The 20016-nt window shown below is 37.8% G+C and overlaps 4 protein-coding genes across 5 annotated transcripts; 1 reads left to right on the forward strand and 3 right to left on the reverse strand.

Annotated features, from left to right (window-relative positions):
- Positions 1–326: 326 nt before the first annotated feature.
- LOC111789807 (uncharacterized) lies at positions 327–2211 on the reverse strand. Its single transcript, XM_023670505.2, has 2 exons — positions 1726–2211; positions 327–576 (listed from the first exon to the last, which is right to left on the reverse strand). The coding sequence occupies exons 1-2, from the start codon at positions 2040–2042 to the stop codon at positions 567–569; spliced, it is 327 nt and encodes a 108-aa protein (XP_023526273.1). The 5' UTR covers positions 2043–2211; the 3' UTR covers positions 327–566.
- Positions 2212–2416: 205 nt separating this feature from the next.
- Positions 2417–5124, reverse strand: LOC111785079 (DNA-directed RNA polymerase subunit beta (Protein of unknown function, DUF642)). The gene is made up of 3 exons (XM_087121878.1): positions 4967–5124; positions 3368–3865; positions 2417–3255 (listed from the first exon to the last, which is right to left on the reverse strand). Exons 1-3 carry the CDS (start codon positions 5052–5054, stop codon positions 2735–2737), a joined length of 1107 nt encoding a protein of 368 aa, XP_086978004.1. The 5' UTR covers positions 5055–5124; the 3' UTR covers positions 2417–2734.
- A 3085-nt stretch (positions 5125–8209) lies between these two features.
- On the forward strand, positions 8210–15311 carry TOPII (topoisomerase II). Of its 2 annotated transcripts, none has more exons than XM_087121879.1 (19): positions 8210–8855; positions 9428–9720; positions 9797–9863; positions 9949–10219; positions 10307–10509; positions 10599–10808; positions 10887–11000; positions 11084–11194; positions 11495–11659; positions 11741–12082; positions 12165–12298; positions 12398–12779; positions 12861–13047; positions 13143–13192; positions 13285–13707; positions 13792–13981; positions 14081–14142; positions 14234–14339; positions 14509–15311. In XM_087121879.1, exons 1-19 carry the CDS (start codon positions 8289–8291, stop codon positions 15108–15110), a joined length of 4479 nt encoding a protein of 1492 aa, XP_086978005.1. In that variant the 5' UTR covers positions 8210–8288; the 3' UTR covers positions 15111–15311. The 2 variants fall into 2 exon arrangements, with proteins under 2 accessions (XP_086978005.1, XP_086978006.1); XM_087121880.1 differs by having other exon boundaries at positions 14237–14339.
- A 553-nt stretch (positions 15312–15864) lies between these two features.
- On the reverse strand, positions 15865–19686 carry LOC111790924 (DNA-directed RNA polymerases II, IV and V subunit 11). The gene is made up of 5 exons (XM_023672059.2): positions 19526–19686; positions 19339–19428; positions 19176–19254; positions 17451–17546; positions 15865–16076 (listed from the first exon to the last, which is right to left on the reverse strand). Exons 1-5 carry the CDS (start codon positions 19576–19578, stop codon positions 16044–16046), a joined length of 351 nt encoding a protein of 116 aa, XP_023527827.1. The 5' UTR covers positions 19579–19686; the 3' UTR covers positions 15865–16043.
- Positions 19687–20016: the final 330 nt, after the last annotated feature.

A 20016-nucleotide genomic window follows, 5' to 3' on the forward strand; every position in this document is an offset into this window, starting at 1 on the left:
TGTTAAATCTAAGTGGTCACCATTGATTGAATTCACTCCCTCTAAACTCCTTTTTAGACCCATGACCCTTACGACCAATCTCACGAGACAACCACTTGACCCATACAACATCTAGACACAAAAAACAGAGTAAGATGTTAAATCTAAGTGGTCACCATTGATTGAATTCACTCCCTCTAAACTCCTTATTATACCCATGACCCTTACGACTAATCTCACAAGACAACCCACCTGACCCATATAACATCTAGACACCAAAACCACGAGTAAGATGTTAAATCTAAGTGGCCACCATTGAATTGAGTTCACTCCCTTTAAACTCACTATTATAGGACCCTTATGGGCAATTTTTATATATTTCAAAAGAGGAGCAATAGAATTTGGGAGGTACCATAGCGGGCAGAAAAATTGCTCAGATAAGAGAAAAATAAACGATAGAAAGCCATGTAAGATAAACAGCTCGTTGGCGCCTTCCTGCTGAATAAAGGAACTTCAATTGCACTTTTAAGAGGCAGCCATAGTTAAGAGGAGATGCCTGTGAAACTATAATGCCACATACCACATGCTTACAGACCCCTGCAACAAATCAGATGATAAAGTTGTAGTTAGAAAGCAGAGGGAGAATCCAAAAGCAAAAACCACACTTTTCTCGGAACGATCTTCTTGTTACATTCTTTTATTCTTTTAAGTTAATCCAAGCCGTTTTTTTCCTCGTTCAATCATGTGAATAATGAATAATTCTGTCCAAGTTTAGTCCAAATCAATTTCTTTTCTCGACTTGAGAAAATAAGAAACTGCTTAATTAAAAGAAGGAGAAGTAAAACTCCAAGTAGCGCTTGAAAGATACAGCTTCTTTGAGCTAAAGATGCTAGGCAATAATATATTTTTAAAAAATATTTAAAGATACTAAATAATCCTTCTAAGATATTCGAACAAGTCTAGAAATCCCTGGTTCTATTCTCTTTAAACTTAATAAAATCTTAGCCAGGCATGTGAGATTCTGCATAAGCATACTGATATTGATTAGTTTCTTGTCGCAAGTTGGAGTATGAGAATTTTGTCCTTATGGCTTGAATTACTAAACACTTTTGCAATTATCCTTGATTCATATTTCTCTTGATTGGAGGTCCTTTTTGTAGTTTGCATCCCTTTTTTTGTATGATCCTGAATTCTTTCAATTCTTCTAAATGAAAGCTGGGTTATTCATAAATTAGTTCAAACGTATTGGCTTTGTTTTCGAACTGATGATCTTAAAGGATTTGCTGGATGAAGTCTTTGATAATGTCAAGGGAGGTCGGTCATCAATAATCTTCTAAACAACTCCAAAGAACTGAATTGATAAGAACAGATAACTTGATCTTGTTCTCTTTAATGATCGCCAGTATTGCCAACACAACAATTCCTAAAAGAATCTCAACAGAATACATGAACATATTCGATGGTATCTTTCCTTCAGCATTTTACTCTACTCTGAATCCTAGATATTGTGCTAGGAATAAGTTGCTGATGGTTTGGGCACGAAGTCAAATTTTCTTACAGTTCTACAGGCAGAAACGTGTTGCATTTGATTGTACTAAATCCACATTTCAAGTACTAAGCAATCCCTAGTCGCTAAAACTGGACAAAGCTAGAAGAACCGTATGATCGGGCCACTATGCAGAATCCATTCGAACACTAGCAACATCGCGCAATAGCTTATTGTTGAAAGAAAAGATTTACAAATACCTGACTTTCTTTATAAGGATGGCTTTGAGCTTGCGAGCGAGGTCCTGCGATCGAATTTTGCGCTCCAAATTCTTTCTGGCCAAAACTCGTTTCTCAGAATTCTTTATATGATGAGTCTGTTCACGCTTAATCAGCCGCTCAATTCCGCTCGATCGCATCTTCCTTTGCAAAAATGTCAGTGCCCGCTCCAAATTTCCATTCAGTACCTTCACTCTGATCCCCCTCCATTGCTGCTGCTGATAGTGAAGGTGCTGCAGGCAATTGGTGTGCAACGAAGATCTGATGGAGCATGATAGGTTTCGCGACAACGAATTCATTACTAGAGTTCAACCACTCGGTTTGTCGTTCTTACAGCAGGTGAAGTGGGCTATGTCGGCGCCGATAAGCAACAGTGAAGGGACGGCGACGGTAGCTGCGGTTAGAGAGTCGAAACTTGGGATGAAGGGAAACGACGGCGAGAAAGAAAGTGATGGAGGAGATAGACTTAGGGTTAGAAATTAATTTAATAATTAAAAAAAAGTTTATTAACTTTCAATTTCATTACACCATTAATTAATTAATCACATATTTTTAAATTTTAGAAACTTATTAATTAAAAAAATAAAAATAAAATTAAACAAATAAAAAAATAATTTGATTTGTGCATAGTATCATAATCTACAAAATCACCGACCACGATAACTAATTTAAGTGGAGAAAAATGTTATAAACATATTATAAATAAAATAGATTTTGACACTACATTACGATAAGTAAAGCGGTGACTCTCAAATGGTGTTCAACGAGTCACGTGAAGGCTAAGATAGAAGAGTGTCATGATGCGACCGTGACACGCCACATTCAAACTAAGATCATGGATACTATGAAATAATCCATAATTGCAAACAGTTGAAGAACACATCTAGCCTCATCAAAGGTTTTTAATTACATTAAGCAGCCGATGCAACGTCTACGAGTATTTCGATACCAAACCCGGGGCGCGGTAGCAGCAGCCATGGAAACAATATCTCTAATACGTAGGAACAACACGAACATCATCGAGCACGGGGCCACAAAGGGATCCGAAGTCGTCTGTTCTGGTATGGTAGTATGAACTGAAGAATGTGATTCTGGTTCTAGGCGAGATTGCTTTGAACTTGAGAATGGCAGTTTTGTAAAGCCCTTTTCCTTGAGATTGGAAGGGAACTTTGAGAGTGTCTTTAGCAGCAAATGCTTCCACCATCATTGATCCATGGCATCCGTTCTTGGCGTCACCGACTTTGAACGTTAGCGAGTATAGCTTGTTGGGGATGGTTCTGATGATTTGAGCCACCGCGCTTTCTCTCCCTGCAACGAGCTCGACCGCTGCAAGTCCAACGGGAACGTTGAAATGCTTTGAATCAATGAACTTTACAGCCTTGAGTGACTCTATGATCCAGCCTGGGAGTGGAGATGTAAGGTCTTCTTGTCTTGGAGGAAGAAGAACTCCGTTGGTCGAGTTTACTAACCGATGAGGACCAACCTCGAAGCTCGGGTTCCTAACCAAGTTATCTGCAAGATTACCATTAACAAACATCGAGATTAAGCAGCGAACCAAATTCACAAGTTCGTTATCAAATGACCTGAGTTTTTAGATCTCGAAAAGACAGACGAGCATGTTTACCTCTTGTTGGGACTGGACGAATAAGCTCTTTGATGGCAACGGCGTCCAACAGAGGTCCACAAGCGGGATCTTCCTGAACTCCGGGATTGTGGAACGTAACCTTAACAGAATCCGACGAAGCTACAAATCCGAAAGCGTAAACATCGCCTCCATCGCTGCTGTAAAGAGTCTGCAGAGGCAAACTTCCATTCTGGGGAGGTACTAACACAGACAAGACTTCATCTTGTGCACATGTTCTTGAAGCTCCAAAAGTTAGAGCATAAAGAGACCCTTTTTTCACTTTTATGATCTGAGATATCGATGCTTCGTTGCCGAGCCTTACGGCATGGACGCCGTGAGCAACGGGGAAGAACATTCCGCCGGGTTGAGGGCCACCTGAGATGTACTCAACAAAGCCATTGATCTCCCAGCTTGGCAGAGAGTCTTTGCCTACTATGACTGTTTTCTTTAAGTTGGTTTTTAATGGTGGTTCCTCAAAGTTCCCATTTGCTAGAAGTCCTGTGTGAATAAAGAAGCAACGTTCAATATCAAAAAATGCTCTAAGAGGGAGGCAGAAAGTTAAAGATCCAACTCGATTGACATATAACAGGCCAAGCTCACCGCTAGCTGATATTGTCTAGATTTTCACACCCTTCTCTAAAGAATGTTTCGTTCCTCTCTCCAACCGATGTGGGATCTCACAATACACTCCTTTACAAGCCAACGTCCTCGTTGACACACCGCCCGATGTCTAGCTCTGATACCATTTGTAACGGCCCAAGTCCACCGTTGCCGGTTTTGGCCAGTTACGTATCACCGTCAACCTCACGGTTTGAAAACACGTCTGCTAGGGAGAGGTTTCCCTTCCGGGCTCCACCCTTATAAAAAAATGTTTCATTCCTCTCTCCAACCGACTTGGGATCTCACAATCCACTCCTTTGAGGGCCCAGCGTCCTCGCTAGCACACTGACCGATGTCTAGCTCTGATACTATTTGCAACAGTCCAAGCCCACCGCTAACAGATATTGTCTACTTTGACTCGTTACATATCACCATCAACCTCACAGTTTTAAAACACGTCTACTAGGGAGAGAGGTTTCCACACCCTTACAAGGAATGCTTCGTTCCCTCTCCAACCAATGTGAGATCTCACAAATCCACCCCATTGGGGGCCCAACATTCCCACTAGCACACCGCCTGGTGTCTAGCTCTGATACTATTTGTAACAATCCAAGCTAAGAAAAAGCTCAAAGAGTACAATATCTGCTAGCGGTGAGCTTAAGCCGTTAGTTTCTAGCAAATGTAGACATTCTTAGCATCCTAACACCAAATACAAAGCCTCAAACTGGTTTGGAGAGTAAAACAAACTCTATAAGGGGCAGATCTAAATGGATTTCATAAGTAAAACCAGTACAAAACATTCATTATAGCAAACCAGAAAGCTAAAACTACACATTTCTACAATAAATCCAACAAACAAGATCCAAAACAGTACCAACAACAAAAGAGAGAAGCCCACAAACAAACATCAGTTCATCATGCAGCTAAACAACAAACCCACATAAAAGATAGCCAAATTACAAAACTAAGCAAAAGGGGTTTCGAAAATAAGCATTATACCTTCCAAAGTCGACCCTGCAAAGGCTGAAGAAGCCAATAGCAAGAAGAACGCTAGCAATGGCAGTGATGAACATGAAAGAGAAGCCATTTTTGGGGGGTTTGAGAAGGGGAAAAGGGTATTCAATGGATGGGAGAGGAAGTGGGATTAAGAGATTGTATTTATAGTGAGGGAAAAATGATAAAACCACGAAGACGCGAGGAAAGAGAAGGAGATTAGTAGAGAAATCCGCGTTTAAGTGAGGTGTAACCTGAAACATTGTTTGTGTATCTGTCTGCTTATTTCCATTTGGGGACCGATTTTTTCTCCATGATTCATGGCCTTCAAGTGGCAAACTTGTCATTTCACTTTCTCCTCAAAAATCGTTTTTGTTTTATCTTATAATTTTCTTTTTACTTCAATGATCGTGTAATCGACCATATCGACCATTGAGTAAGTAGTCATTGAACGATAAATTATAAGAGTGTTGAGAAACACGATCAACTCAATCTGTATGGTTTGAGTTCAATTATGAACTTATCTGAATTAGGTTCATATAAATAAAATTTATTTATTATTGGAATGATTCTTCTCAGATAAATATTTTGTATTATTTATTTATTTATTTGAATGTTTTGGGTTAAATTTGTTATTATTTTTATAAAATTGAACGTATAAAATCATGACTTTATTTATATTTGATGAAATTAAAAAATCCAAATAATTGGGAGTTTTTATTTTTTATTTATTTTATTTGAAGTTTTAAATCTATTTGTAATTAATGGTTTCGGTTGAGGAAACAAGAAATAGAAGTGGCTGGAATTAATTAATCTTTCTTCGTTCGGATGAATTTAATTAAATAAATAAATAATAATTTTTGGGGCATTATTTGAATACATGTCAGATGCTGTCTCTCAATGCAATTTAATTTAACTTAATTTAATTTATGAGAAATTAAAAAAAAAAATCACATTATCTATGAATACAACGAAATTTCCTGCCCACTTCATCAACTTATTAAAATATTTATTTAGCAGTGGTTTTTAAGTCATATTATAAAAATTAAAAATATATATAAATGCAGGGAAATTATTTATAAAAAAACATAAATATTATGAATTATAAAACTTGTTAAATAAAAATAATTATTTCAGCCTTTAAAAAATATTCATTATTATAAGATAAAACATTAGAGAATCTTATGGAATTTGATTCCCCCCATGTGTAGTTGGAGATCTATCTCCACTTAATTGATTGATAATTATTATTTATTTATTTATTTATTATTATTATTTTGCATAATTTGCATATATTTATATTTATATACTATTTTAAATTAACGAATATATTGCTACGAGTGCACTTTATAGCGTATTGATATGATATTGATGGTTCGAAACTTGATCATGTCATTATGTGAAACCAAATTTGCATTTGGTTAATGTATACCGAATAATTTATTCGTTGATGAATTTCATCTACTATTAGTTTTATTTAGTCATTAAATTGGTCCTTCCATTCGAGAAGTTTATTTTCAATCTAAAATAGTTGAAGATATGTCAGTGGTTTATGTAAGTTTTATTAAAACAGTGGAATTCATGACCGGTTAGACCGATGATATGATTTTTATCAATCATTATCAAGCTCAATTTGAGATCTTGTGACTGAGCATAGACGTCTGTCTCCTGTGACCATAATGCCAAGAGAAATGGTCGAGAAAAATGGTATTATTTAAGGGATATTTGAGATAACGTCAATATGGTCCGACCAAAAATGATTTGTATTTATTTATTTTTTCGTTACATCTCAATTATCAATTGAATTATTAATAATAATAAAAAAAACATAATTAATCATTTAAAAAATAAATGTGTAAAGAAAGGAGAGAGAAAAAAAAAAGGCAATTCCATCTCATTCCCAGCATACCCCACGCGGTTTTAAAAAAATAAATTATTTTTTTATGTTTTAATTTTTTTTTGTGCGTAATTTATTGGTTACAAACCAATAAAATAAAATAAATAAAAACATAAATAGAACATTAATTAGATGGGGAAAATGGATAGAGGAGGGTAAAATTGGGATTTTTGTCCTGATTTTTTTTTTTATGTAATTATTAAATTTGAAAATCAGAATACAATATAATAATAATAATAAGTTTTAAGAATGCGTAGGATATCAAATAATTGATGCTAAGATGCGCCAGCTAAAGTGTCGCTTTAGCCGGTTCAGATTCCACATGCGCATTGTCGACTTGTCGTGAGGAAAGGCTATAATTTAACGAATTGAAAATTTATTTTAATGAGAAATTAATATTTTCCTAAAATTAATAAATTAAAACTGGCACGTGGCATTATTAAAGTGAGCCGTGTGGTGGGTAGGACAACAAAGATTTTGTTTAATAAAAAAGACTAATTTAATGGTAATGGGCTGATTGGGGGCCCATTTCCCATGTGCACTCAGGCCCACTTCCTCAATCACCTTTCTAACATTTTCTTGATTTTGTCTCCTTAATTGTTAATTATTTTTCTTAGATTTAACATTTTGATTCACATTACCATTTTAATTATTTTTTTTTTCTATGTGTGACACTTTAGTTTTACGATACAACTCACTACAATGGCATAGTGACGCTCTCACATGTAGCATCGTAAAGTAACTTTGAGATGCAGACTTGCCATGTTGATTGGTTGAATTCTTTTAGGGTAGAAAGAATGAACGTTTCATCCATCTATTTAATTAGCCCATTGTAGAATTTGGAGATTGGGATGGTTCAAATTTGGACTTTAAGTTTTTAATAAATCTTATAATTAATAGATACCGACAAAATTGATTAGCTTAAGGATAGAGAGGTAGGTAATGGTAATTTTTTTTAATAAATTAATATATTTCCAAAATAAAGATAAATTTTTTAATTTTAATAAAAAAAGGTACAATAGTCTTTAAATATTACCATTAGAATAAATGACATAAATTAATTATATTAAAGGTTAAAGGTTTACGTATCTATTATATTTTTTAAAATATAAAAAATTAAATAAAACTCAGCTTCACAATTAAAAAAAAAAAAAAAGAAATTATGAGAAATTTTAAAATGTAAAAACTAAACCAGGACGACTGGGTTTCATCGGAACCCGAGCCAGTCAGGCCCAAACCCGGATCGCAGCAGAGCTAGCCGTTGGCGTTGTTGTAAAAGAAGCCGCCCAAATTCAAATTCAAATTCAAATTCTTGAATCAAACCCTAATTTCTATAAATCCCCAATTTCTTTCTCTTTCATCACCTAGAATCTTTCAGACACCATCTCTGTGTCTTTTCTCTCTCTCTCAAGAACGAGTTTTTCGATCACCATGGCCGTGGAGAAGAAGCGCCCATTGCAGAACAGCAACGCCGCCAATGTCGACTCCGATCCGGGGGGGCCAAAGAAAACAATCGAAGAAATGTACCAGAAGAAGACTCAGCTAGAGCACATCCTCCTCAGACCCGATACCTATGTCGGATCAATCGAAAAGCACACCCAGAATCTCTGGATTTACGAGAACGACAAGATGGTCCACCGATCCGTCACATATGTGCCTGGTCTTTACAAGATCTTTGATGAAATTTTGGTCAATGCTGCAGATAATAAGCAGAGAGACCCCTCGATGGACTCGCTCAAGGTTGTAATTGACGCTGAGCAGAATTTTATCAGTGTGTTCAACAATGGAGATGGAGTTCCGGTTGAAGTTCATCAGGAAGAAAAGGTTTATGTGCCTGAGTTGATCTTCGGACATCTGTTGACTAGTAGTAACTATGATGATACTGAGAAGAAAACCACTGGTGGACGCAACGGCTACGGTGCGAAACTTACGAATATTTTTTCTACTGAATTTGTGATCGAGACGGCAGATGGAAGACGTCTGAAGAAGTATAAGCAGGTACGATTTCTGCATCCTTCGTGAAGGATAAATCGTGTTTTATTTTCTTTTTTGACTTAATTTTGCGGATTTGGTGATTTGACTTTGATCCGATGGTGTGGGCTCTATTATTTGTGCATTGGAATTCTGCAATGCCGTCATGAACTATAAGATGCCATAAACGTCTCTATTTATTTTCAATTTTGCTTGCAGTTATCCTGTTTAGGTATTGATCTCAGATGCTTGATTCATAGGTTTTGATTCTCCTAGTGCGTTTCTGGAATTCTGCAATGTCTTTTAGCTTCGAGGTTCTTTCATAATTGTGCTTCAAGAACTATAAAATGCTATATATGTCTTTATTTTGTAAATTATGTTTGCATTCATCTTAGAATCTTGGTTCATACTCTTTCCCCGAGCCTCATTTTTAAAAGTACTCTTTGGATATCATTTCCCTCCTTGAATGTAACTTCCTGTAACTTATATAAGATTTTCTTAGTTCTTTGAGGTTAGCTTTTGTTGAAGTAGTATAATCATCTGAGCTTCTTTTAGCAAGTGCTGGAAATTAACCAATGTGCTTATTTTGAACATGGAAGGTATTCTCTGATAACATGGGGAAAAAATCTGAGCCGATCATAACAAAGTGCAAGGAGGGTGATAATTGGACCAAGGTGACTTTTAAGCCAGACTTGGCTAAGTTCAACATGACTCATCTTGAAGATGACGTTGTTGCACTGATGAAAAAGAGAGTGCTGGATTTGGCCGGATGCCTCGGTAAAACCGTGAAAGTTGAGCTAAATGGACAAAGGGTCCCTGTTAAATCGTTTCAAGATTATGTAGACTTCTATCTCAAATCGGCAGCCGCATTCCAGACGGAACCTCCAAAAAGGTAGACTTCTGTTTGCATAATTTGAAGTTTATGTTATATTCTACGGATTTGGTATAAGGGTTAAGAATTCTTTCAGGTATCACATTCGGCCTAATGAGAGATGGGAAATCGTGGTGACCTTAAGTGAGGGCCAGTTCCAGCAGGTAATCTTTTGAATGAGTGCGATCACTGCAACTAACGCTGTATATTGTAAGTTCTTGAGTAATTAATTGGTGTTTCGTTGAGCAGGTCAGCTTTGTGAACGGGATTGCAACTATCAAGGGTGGGACTCATGTCGATTACATTACTAATCAAATAGCAAATTATGTTATGACTGTTGTAAATAAGAAGAACAAAAATGCTAACGTGAAGGCCCACAACGTGAAGAGCTATTTGTGGGTTTTTATCAACGCTCTCATTGATAATCCTGCCTTCGACTCCCAAACCAAGGAAACCTTGACAATTCGTCAAAGCAGTTTCGGCTCTGCATGCGAACTTACGCCAGACTTTTTGAAGAACGGTATGCATGCATAAATCATCAACATAATCCATATGCTGGTTTATTATTAAGTGTAAGATACTGATTACTGTACATGTTGCAACTCAGTGGCCACGAAATCTGGCATTATGGATAGCGTTCTCTCGTGGGTTAATTTCAAGCAAAGCAAAGACCTGAAGAAAACGGATGGAGCAAAAACAGAAAAGATTAGTGGTATAGAAAAGTTGGAGGATGCCAATTGCGCTGGAGGGAAGAATTCGGAAAAATGTACCTTAATTTTGACAGAAGGAGATTCAGCCAAGGCCCTTGCAGTAAGTTTTTAATTTTGACACTTGCAGATTGATGCTTTTCTCTCCCTTTCCCTAGATGATTTATAACTTTGTTGTTGTTCTTCCAATAGATGGCTGGTCTCGGTGTAGTAGGTCGAGATTTTTATGGCGTATTCCCACTGAGAGGTAAATTGCTCAATGTGAGGGAAGCAAGCAGTAAACAGATCACTGAGAATAAAGAAATCCAATACATCAAGCAAATTCTTGGACTTCAGCAAGGGAAGGAATACAACAATGCTAAGGCTTTGAGATATGGTCATTTGATGATTATGACCGATCAGGTCTGATGGCTTACGAATTTATGTTCATTTATTTGCTTCTGTCTGCAACAAGGGCTTAACGTCAATGCCATTACACAGGATCACGATGGTTCGCACATTAAAGGGCTCTTGATCAACTTTATTCATTCTTTCTGGCCTTCCCTCTTAAGAGTGCCGTCGTTTTTGGTTGAATTCATAACGCCTATTGTCAAGGTTGGTTATGCTTCGTTGATTAGTCCTCACTAGCAAGGTTTCTAAAAGGTACGGCTTCTCACACATTCTTTTGACGTCCGCAGGCTACTCATAGGAATGGAACTGTTTTATCATTCTATACCATGCCCGAGTACGAGGCTTGGAAAGATAACTTAAGGGGCAATGCAAGTGGCTGGTCAATCAAGTACTATAAGGTCGGTCTTTAAGACTTAAATATAGCAACTTCATTGTGTAAGTTGTATTTCTTCAAATTCTATTTGAAATGTATTAGTGTTGATAGGAAAACTGACTCTCTACAATAGTATGATATTGTCCATTTGGAGCATAAGTTCTCATGGTTTTGTTTTGGGCTTCCTTAAAAGGCCTCGTACTAATAGATATGTATTCCTTACTTATAAACCCATGATCTTTCTCTAAATTAGCCACGTGGGACTTCCTCCTAACAATCCTCAACAAGTGTTTCCGTCTATAAATTTGTTATACTAATTGCGCAGGGGTTGGGAACAAGCACATCTAAAGAAGGAAGAGAGTACTTCGAACAGCTGGCAAAGCACAAGAAAGATTTTATTTGGCAAGATGAACATGACGGGGAGGCGATTGAGCTTGCTTTCAGTAAGAAGAAGATTGAAGAGAGGAAGAATTGGCTCCGTCAATTTGAGGTAAGACGTTTGATCAACCAACAGCCCATGTAATTTAGCCTTGAGGCAAGGAGTTAATCGTCTTCAATAACACGTTTGCAGGCTGGTACCCATCTAGATCAGTCAGAAAAATTGATCAAATATAGCGACTTCGTCAACAAGGAGCTTATATTATTTTCAATGGCTGATTTACAAAGGTCTATTCCCTCAATGGTTGATGGCCTTAAACCTGGCCAAAGGAAGATCCTTTTCTGTTCTTTCAAGAGAAACTTTATCAAAGAGGCAAAGGTTTCTCAATTTTCCGGTTATGTATCTGAGCATTCTGCTTATCATCACGGTGAGCAGAGTCTTGCTAGTACCATCATTGGAATGGCACAGGACTTTGTCGGCAGCAACAACATTAATCTTCTTCTACCAAATGGACAGTTTGGCACACGAAACCATGTAGATATTCCCTCATTTAACTCTCATGAACACAGTCTTATGAAATTCTAGGCATTGATTTATTTTGTGCGTTTTTCTCCAGGGAGGCAAAGATCATGCAAGTTCTAGGTACATTTACACTAAACTTTCAAATGCTACACGATTCCTTTTCCCGAAAGACGACGACAAACTTCTTAACTACTTAAATGAAGACGGCCAGTCGATTGAACCAACCTGGTAAATCTCAACTAGTGCATTTTTTTCCCACTTAAGAAAAATAAGTTTGCACAAGGCTTGAAACGTTGTCATGTTCATCTTTTTCTTTTGTGCTTTTAGGTATATGCCTATCATACCAACCGTTCTTGTCAACGGAAGTGAGGGAATAGGAACTGGTTGGAGTTCGTACATTCCAAATTATAATCCTAGAGACATCATTAGAAATGTAAGACGCATGTTGAATGGTGAAGCGATGTTGCCAATGGATCCCTGGTATAGAGGTTTTTCAGGAACTATAGAGAAAACTGCCACTAAAGAAGGAGGTACTAGTTACACTGTTAGTGGAATTATTGAGGAAGTCAGCGACACGACGTTAAGAATAACCGAGTTGCCAGTCCGCCGATGGACTAATGATTACAAGGACTTTCTTGACTCTGTAACAAGAGTTTCAACAAAGAATGACAAAGATAAAGAAAAAGCAGCGAAGGATCCTTTTATTGAGGTAGAGAAATGATGACACTCACGCAAAAGCTTCTTATTCATTGTGTACTAACAAAATCTACTTTCCTTGGTGCTATTGCAGCAAGCTGACCACCACAGCGATGACAAAACTGTTTCCATTGATGTTCACTTGACGGAGGAAAACATGATACTGGCCATGCAGGAAGGTTTGAAGAAGAAATTCAAATTAACTACAACTGTTAGCACTAGCAACATGCATCTGTTTGATGCAAATGGCGTGATTAAGAAATATGACACACCAGAACAAAGTATGTTGTGTTTTGATATTTACATACAATACCTGGCTTTTTATTGCTGCTGTTGGAGCTCCTTGACCTGACTTAAAAATATAACTATTTTGCAGTTCTTGAGGAGTTTTTCCCTCTTAGACTTGAATTCTTTGAGAAAAGAAAGGTGAGCGTCGCATCCTTGTGTTGTTCTCCTAATTGTCTGAATGGTAGAGAAAACAATGATCTGTTGACTAAACTTTTCACTTTGGAATGTAGAGAAATCTTTTGGAAAACCTTGAAACGGAGTTGCTCAAACTGGAAAACAAGGTGAGGTTTATCCTTGCTGTTGTGAATGGAGAGATAATAGTAAGCAATAGAAGAAGAGTAGATTTGTTCCATGAGCTTCAAGAGAAAGGCTTTACACCCTTTCCTAAGAAGACTAAATCCGTTGAGCCGGAGGTTGCCGGGGCATCAAACGAAACAGATGAGGCAGAGGAGAGTCCGGAAGTAGTAAAAGGGGAACGAGTCAGTGATTACGAGTATCTACTCGCTCTGGCAATCGGAACCTTGACCATCGAGAAGGTTCAGGAGCTATGTAATGAGAGAGACAAGTTCAAAGGGGAAGTGGAAGAGCTGAGGAAGGCAACCCCGAAGTCTTTGTGGCTGAAAGATCTTGATTATCTCGAGAAGGAACTTGATGTAAGATCAAACTAATAACTTCTTTCACATTTCATGATATTCATTGTCAGCTACATTTTGCTTAAGATCTTGATTGTAATACAGGAGATGGATAGAAATGATGCTCAGGCAGATGAGGTAAGAAAACAGCAGAGAATAAAAAATAACGATGTAAAGCCAAAAATCTCTAGAAATGCACCAAAAGCCCCACGCAACAGTAAGAAGACCAGCAATTCAGAAACCATCACGGAAAGTATGGACATAACAACATCTAGTTCTACAACAACGGAAGTTGGTAAGTTTTTTTTATCATCCTCTTCAGAAACTTCTATGTTTGTTTGGTTTTATTTTCTTTGCCGTTATTATTAACCTCAATGATTTTCACTTTTTACAGCAAATAACCCGGTGGTGAAGCCCAAAGGCAAAGCAGCTCCAAGAAAAGCTCCTGCTAAAAAGGTAACAGTTTTGATAATTCGTTTTAGTCCTTCAGAAACTCCCCATCAAATGATCGCTTGGAAATAATGACTTTGTTTTGTTGTGAAAACAGCAGGGTAAAGCTGCAGTTCTTGACGACGATGACGACGACGAAGTCCTCGAGCTTAAAGATCGTCTTGCTGCCTACAAACTTGAATCATCTCCTGAACCATCAGAAGGTAAAATAATTTTCATTCATTGTTGGAACTAATCACAAATTTACATTTATGTGTGAACGAGCCCTTTATCCTGTTAAATTACTGCTATTCCCAATAGTTACACAGTTGTATATTCTCTTGGTTATAGATATCATACAAAATTTGATGATCAAACTTTTTTTCTCGTCAGTTTCAGCCATGGAAACTGAAGTGCCGAAAGTACAAGCGGCGGCCAAGAAGAAAGAACCCAGCAAGAGAGCAGCTGCCAAGAAGAAAACTACTGCAAAGTCTGCTCAGATTTCCGATGACAGCGACAACGGGGACTTCGAAATAAAGGAGATAGCCCCTCCAGCAGCCAAGAAGGGAGGAGGAAGAAAGGCAGCTGCAAATGCCAAAACAACCAAAACAACCAAGAAGCAAGAGCCGGTGGCGAGGTTGGGTCAGAAACTGATAACTCAGATGCTGGAGCCAACTGAGAACTCCGGCATCTCACCGGAGAAGAAAGTGAGGAAGATAAGAGAATCACCTTTCAACAAGAAAAGTGGCTCTATGTTGGGAAGAAAAATTGGGGAAGAGGAAGAGGAAGTAGAAGAAGCTGGAAATGAAGGAAAGATGATGGGTTCTGCTTCTTCTGAGACCACTGATGAAGAAGTCGCCCGAGTTCCGCCGGCAAGAGGAAGATCACAGAGGACAAACAGAACTCAGGTCAGATATGTGGTTAGTGATTCAGATAGCGAACCAGTTTATGAGGATTCCGACTTTGATGAAGAAGCCGACTTGGATGAAGATTGATTCAAGAAGAAACCTCTATGAATGTATAAACAACTTCTTTCTGGGGAGAAACTGATCTTCTTTGGAGATCTGTCTTCTTGGAGTACTGTATTTAACCGTCACTTAAGCAGCAGAACTAGGAATCTGAACCACTGGGCATTAACATGTTTAGATATTCTTGCAAACCACATTTGAATGCATCCAAAAAGCCATTGAAAAGTCCTCATAAAAGACTTACTTGCAAAAGTAGCCAATTCCCATCTCATTTTTGTCTCCATATAACAAAACCTATCCATTCCTTTCCCCAATTTATTCAAATTCCCATCCTTAAATAGATCTCCATCCCCACAAAATATCTCCAAACACCATTTTCTTCCATTTCCATGGCAGCCCTCTCCGCTGGCCACAGTCATTTCTTCCCCGCCGTGCAGTTCGGAAACAGAAGCATCAGCCCAAGACCGATCGTCTTTCTCTGCTGCCATAACCATAACCTCGACCCTTCGGATTCTTCTGAAGAAAAAACAAAGAAAGACCAAGAAGGAAAACAGATGGTGGTTCCTGGGTTTACTCAGAGATTTAAAAAGATGGGAATGGAATTGAAGGAGAAATTGAGTCCTCAGAGAAAAGGGGACTGGAAAGATGTGACATTGATGAGCCTTTCATTTGCTGTTTATGTGTATATATCTCAGAAGATTGTTTGTGCTTATTTTCTTTGGATGTCAATGCCAAAACAACTGTGGTAGAAGATGATGTACTTCAAATATATATATATATATATATAATTTAAATGCATAGTCTCATACCAAAAATAGTTAAGCGAAGTTACAAGATGGTTTCAGCAACCTTAAAGAAAACAAAGCAAAGTTGTTGGAAATACATTTCATGTCAGCTACCAATTGTCTTGTGTCTGCATCTTGAACTGAGCTCCACCAAGTTTTTTTTTTCAAAGCCAAATCAATAGTCCCTTGAGAACTTTGCGAACTCAGCCTGCAAGAAAGAAGTTTCAAAGCTTTTATGTCTCGGTTTCAAGTCCCTAACTTTGAAAGGTCCGGAAAGTTGCAGCTCCAAAAGCAATTTGAATCAATTTTTGGTTCGACTTTTGGTTTTTCTTACGAAGTAGTCGGGAAATTTACAATGGTTTTAAGAACCGTTTCTAAGCTTTTACGCCTTAGTTTCAAGTCCCTAACTTTGAAAGGTCCGAAAAGTTGCAACTCCGAAAGCAGTTCGAATCAGTTTTTTATTCGACTTTTGGTTTTTCTTACAAAGTAGTCGGGTCGGGAGATTTACAGTGTTTTTAACAACAGTTTCTAAGCTTTTATGTCTCAGTTTCAAGTACCTAACTTTGAAAAGTCCGAAAAGTTGCAGCTCCAAAAGCATTTCGAATCAGTTTTTGGTTCGACTTTTGGTTTTTCTTATGAAGTAGTTGGGAGATTTACAGTGTTTTTAAGAACAGTTTCAAGTACCTAACTTTGAAAAGTCTGAGAAGTTGCAGCTCCTTTGAATCAGTTTTTGGTTCGACCTTTGGTTTTTCTTACAAAGTAGTCGGGAGATTTACAGCGTTTTTAAGGACAGTTTCAAAGCTTTTACGTCTCAGTTTCAAGTACCTACTTTGTGAAAAGTCCAAAAATGTGCAGCTCCAAAGCCATTTTGTAACGACCCAGACCCACCGCTAGCAAATATTGTCCTCTTTGGGCTTTCCTTTTCAAGCTTCCCCTCAAGACTTTAAAACGCGTCTGCGAGGGGAAGGTTTCCACACCCTTATAAAGAGTTTTTTGTTCTCCTCCCCAACCAATGTGGGACATCACAATCCACCTCCCTTTGGGGCCAGCGTCCTCGCTGGCACTCGTTTCTTTCTCCAATCAATGTGGGACCTGCACCAAATCCACCCCTCTTTGGGGCTCAACGTCCTTACTGGCACACCTCCTCGTGTCTACCCTCCTTTGGGAAACAGTGAGAAGGTTGGCACATCGTTCGGTGTCTGGCTCTGATACCATTTGTAATAGCCCAGATCCACCGCTAGCAGATATTGTCATCTTTAGGCTTTCCCTTTCGGGCTTCCCTCAAGGCTTTAAAACGCGTCTGCTAGGAGAAGTTTCCACACTCTTATAAATGGTGGTTTGTTCTCCCCAACCAAAGTGGGACATCACACATTTGAATCGATTTTTGGTTTCTCTAATGAAGTTGTCCAGAGATTTACGGCGTTTTAAAGTTTATTCTAAAGTCATCCAAACTCACTATCATTTCTAACCTTAGATTTGCTATCAATTTCAACAGCACTATACTTTTCACTGCGAGTATTATTAGTTAAAGATTGCATGTTCTATCTTCAAACGAAGTTTAGAGAGAGTAGCAGATTCAAACCTCAAGTGCATTTTTCAAGTGATCAAGCTCCTTATCCAAATCGTTGATGGCTTGATTATATGCTTGCATCGGCGACGATTGGCTAGCAGTATGGATCTGAAGAACAGTAATAATCAGTTTACGAAAGATAACGCTAAATATATACATATCAACCCAACAGGAAAAGTGTAGAATTAAAAACGTGCAAGTCTCTCGCCAACCGCGTGCCTAAAGCATTAACACACCTTTTCGTGTTTGTTTTGATATACATATCAACCCAACAAAATTGATACAGGACGGTATAAAGAAAATAATCCGTTCTTCGGATGTTTAAGAGAAATTTCCAAAAATACTTCATTCAAATGCAACTTCCGCTTATGGGGGTGTATCATATCGAAAAGGCGATAACCATCCAGTTTGTAGTTCACTAAAAAATTATAACAAAACCATGACAAATGAAGTCACGTCACGTTAACTTTAAACAATTAATCACTAAACCGTCACGAATGGATCCAAGAACGTAAAGGCGTATTTATATGGAGGTAAGAAACGGGCAAGTCGAAGGATTCTTAGAGCAATATTAAACAATTTAAACACTATACTATAAAACACCCCATCAAACATATAAGGTGGATGGACTAGATAGTGTTTCCTTGCTTAAAGGATACTCCTAATGAGAAGCATTCAAGCGAATAAACCAACTTCAGGTTCCACCATCACTTGTGTATGTGCAACGTGTAGCGGACCATAGACAGGTCAATTCCAATGATAGGTAATATTCAGCACGACCAATATAATACCAAATATTTTTCGATAGGAAGATTGTAACTAGCGAGCCTAGCACGAAGAAGATTAACTTGATAAAAAAAAAACACTACTACAAAGAAAAAAAACCCAGAAGTTCAATAACTTCATTTCTTGTTTTCCAGCTTTTGATATCCTAATGGTTTCGAATAACATGAACAAACCGTGTCGAAAACTAGAGATACTTGGAATTACATCTTTGCAACACAAGCATATTTGGGTTACTTAAAAGAATTTAAGAGCTCGTTCTCCTCCCCAACTGATGTGGGATCTCACAATCCACCCCGCTTTGGGCCCAACTTACTTGCTGACACTCGTTCCTTTCTCCAATCAATGTGGGGCCCCCACCAAATCCACCCCTTTCGGCTGGGGAGGAGAATGAAACACGGTTTATAAGGTTGTGGAAACCTCTCCCTAGCAAACACGTTTTAAAATCTTGAGGAGAAGCCCGGGAGGGAAAGCCCAAAGAGGATAATATCTCTTAGCGGTGGGCTTGAGTTGTTACACTCACCCAAGCCTAAGCGAGCCAAATCTTTGCCTCCTTCCTCCCCACTCACTCAATGGCTAATTACTAATGTGCTTTTAATATCTTAATAATACTCCTAATCATCCATGTTCATTACACAATCCTAATGACAATGGGCAACGGGAAGCTGAGTTGCATTGCCTTTAGCTCGAGTTTCGACTCTTTCGAACCAAAACTATCTCATTTAGGCTCATAGATTAGCACAAGACTCAGCAAGTGTTAATTTATAACCTTCATCAGAGAGTAATAATCAGAACTTAAAACCATCTACTACCAAATTCAACAGCTAAATCAATACAGAACCTTCAAGATCAAAACAAGAACCAAAGTAAAAGGGATAAACCCCACAAGTTAAAAGCTCCATTAAACCCTAATCAGAATCAGAAAACCCCAAAATCAGAGGAAAATGAACTGACCCGGATAATGATTTTATACTTCAAAGGGTGAGGAAGCTTATATCCAGCAAACAACACATTTTCATCTCTATGAAGCTGCCTGATTATACCAAAAAAAACCAATAAAAACCGAACACTTCACTTTTCAAACAGTAATTTCAAAATTTTCAAAAAAGGGTCATACATTCGCAAGATGTTTCCAATTGTATGTTCCTCCCTTTCAATGATAAACGACGCCGCATTTATAATCTTGGTGTCTCTTTCGTATGAGACCCTGGAGAAGAAAAGATCACAAAAAAGGGGGGAAGAAAACGTGAGAGACAGATAAAATTGCAGTGGTTAGAGAAAGGGGGAAGAGTTTGTGAAATTACTTTTTAGTCCCCTCTGGAACGACGAAACGCTCATATCGGTCGGGGGCATTCATGGCTTTAGGACTCCTTGTGAAGCTGTTGGAGGTCTGGTTTTTGCAGTAATGGAAGCTGCCCGAGAGAGGAAGATGGAGAAGAACGAAAGAAACTCAGGGTTTTGTCTTGATTTCCTTGCAGGTCACTTACGACGTCGTTTAAGTCAAAAACATTTTGTCGTGTTTTTAGGTACCCGAATTTCCCTCTGTGGAAGATTTAGTGGTAAAAAAAAACATTAAGAGAAATTATTGGTCGAAAATATGTCTCTTCGTTCGACCACAAAATGTAAAAAATAAAAAATAAAAAATAAAAAATAATAATAATAAATAAAAACTTTTTTCTCTGCTAAAATTAATTCAAATATTTGAGCTCAAAATTATTAGTTCATAATTTTATTATATTCAGTAATGATATTAATTTGTAATTTCTATTCTCTAATTTTGAAATAATTAACTTTT

This window comes from Cucurbita pepo, chromosome 3, assembly GCF_057944985.1.
Source record: "Cucurbita pepo subsp. pepo isolate OVF chromosome 3, ASM5794498v1, whole genome shotgun sequence".
NCBI lineage: Eukaryota > Viridiplantae > Streptophyta > Magnoliopsida > Cucurbitales > Cucurbitaceae > Cucurbita > Cucurbita pepo.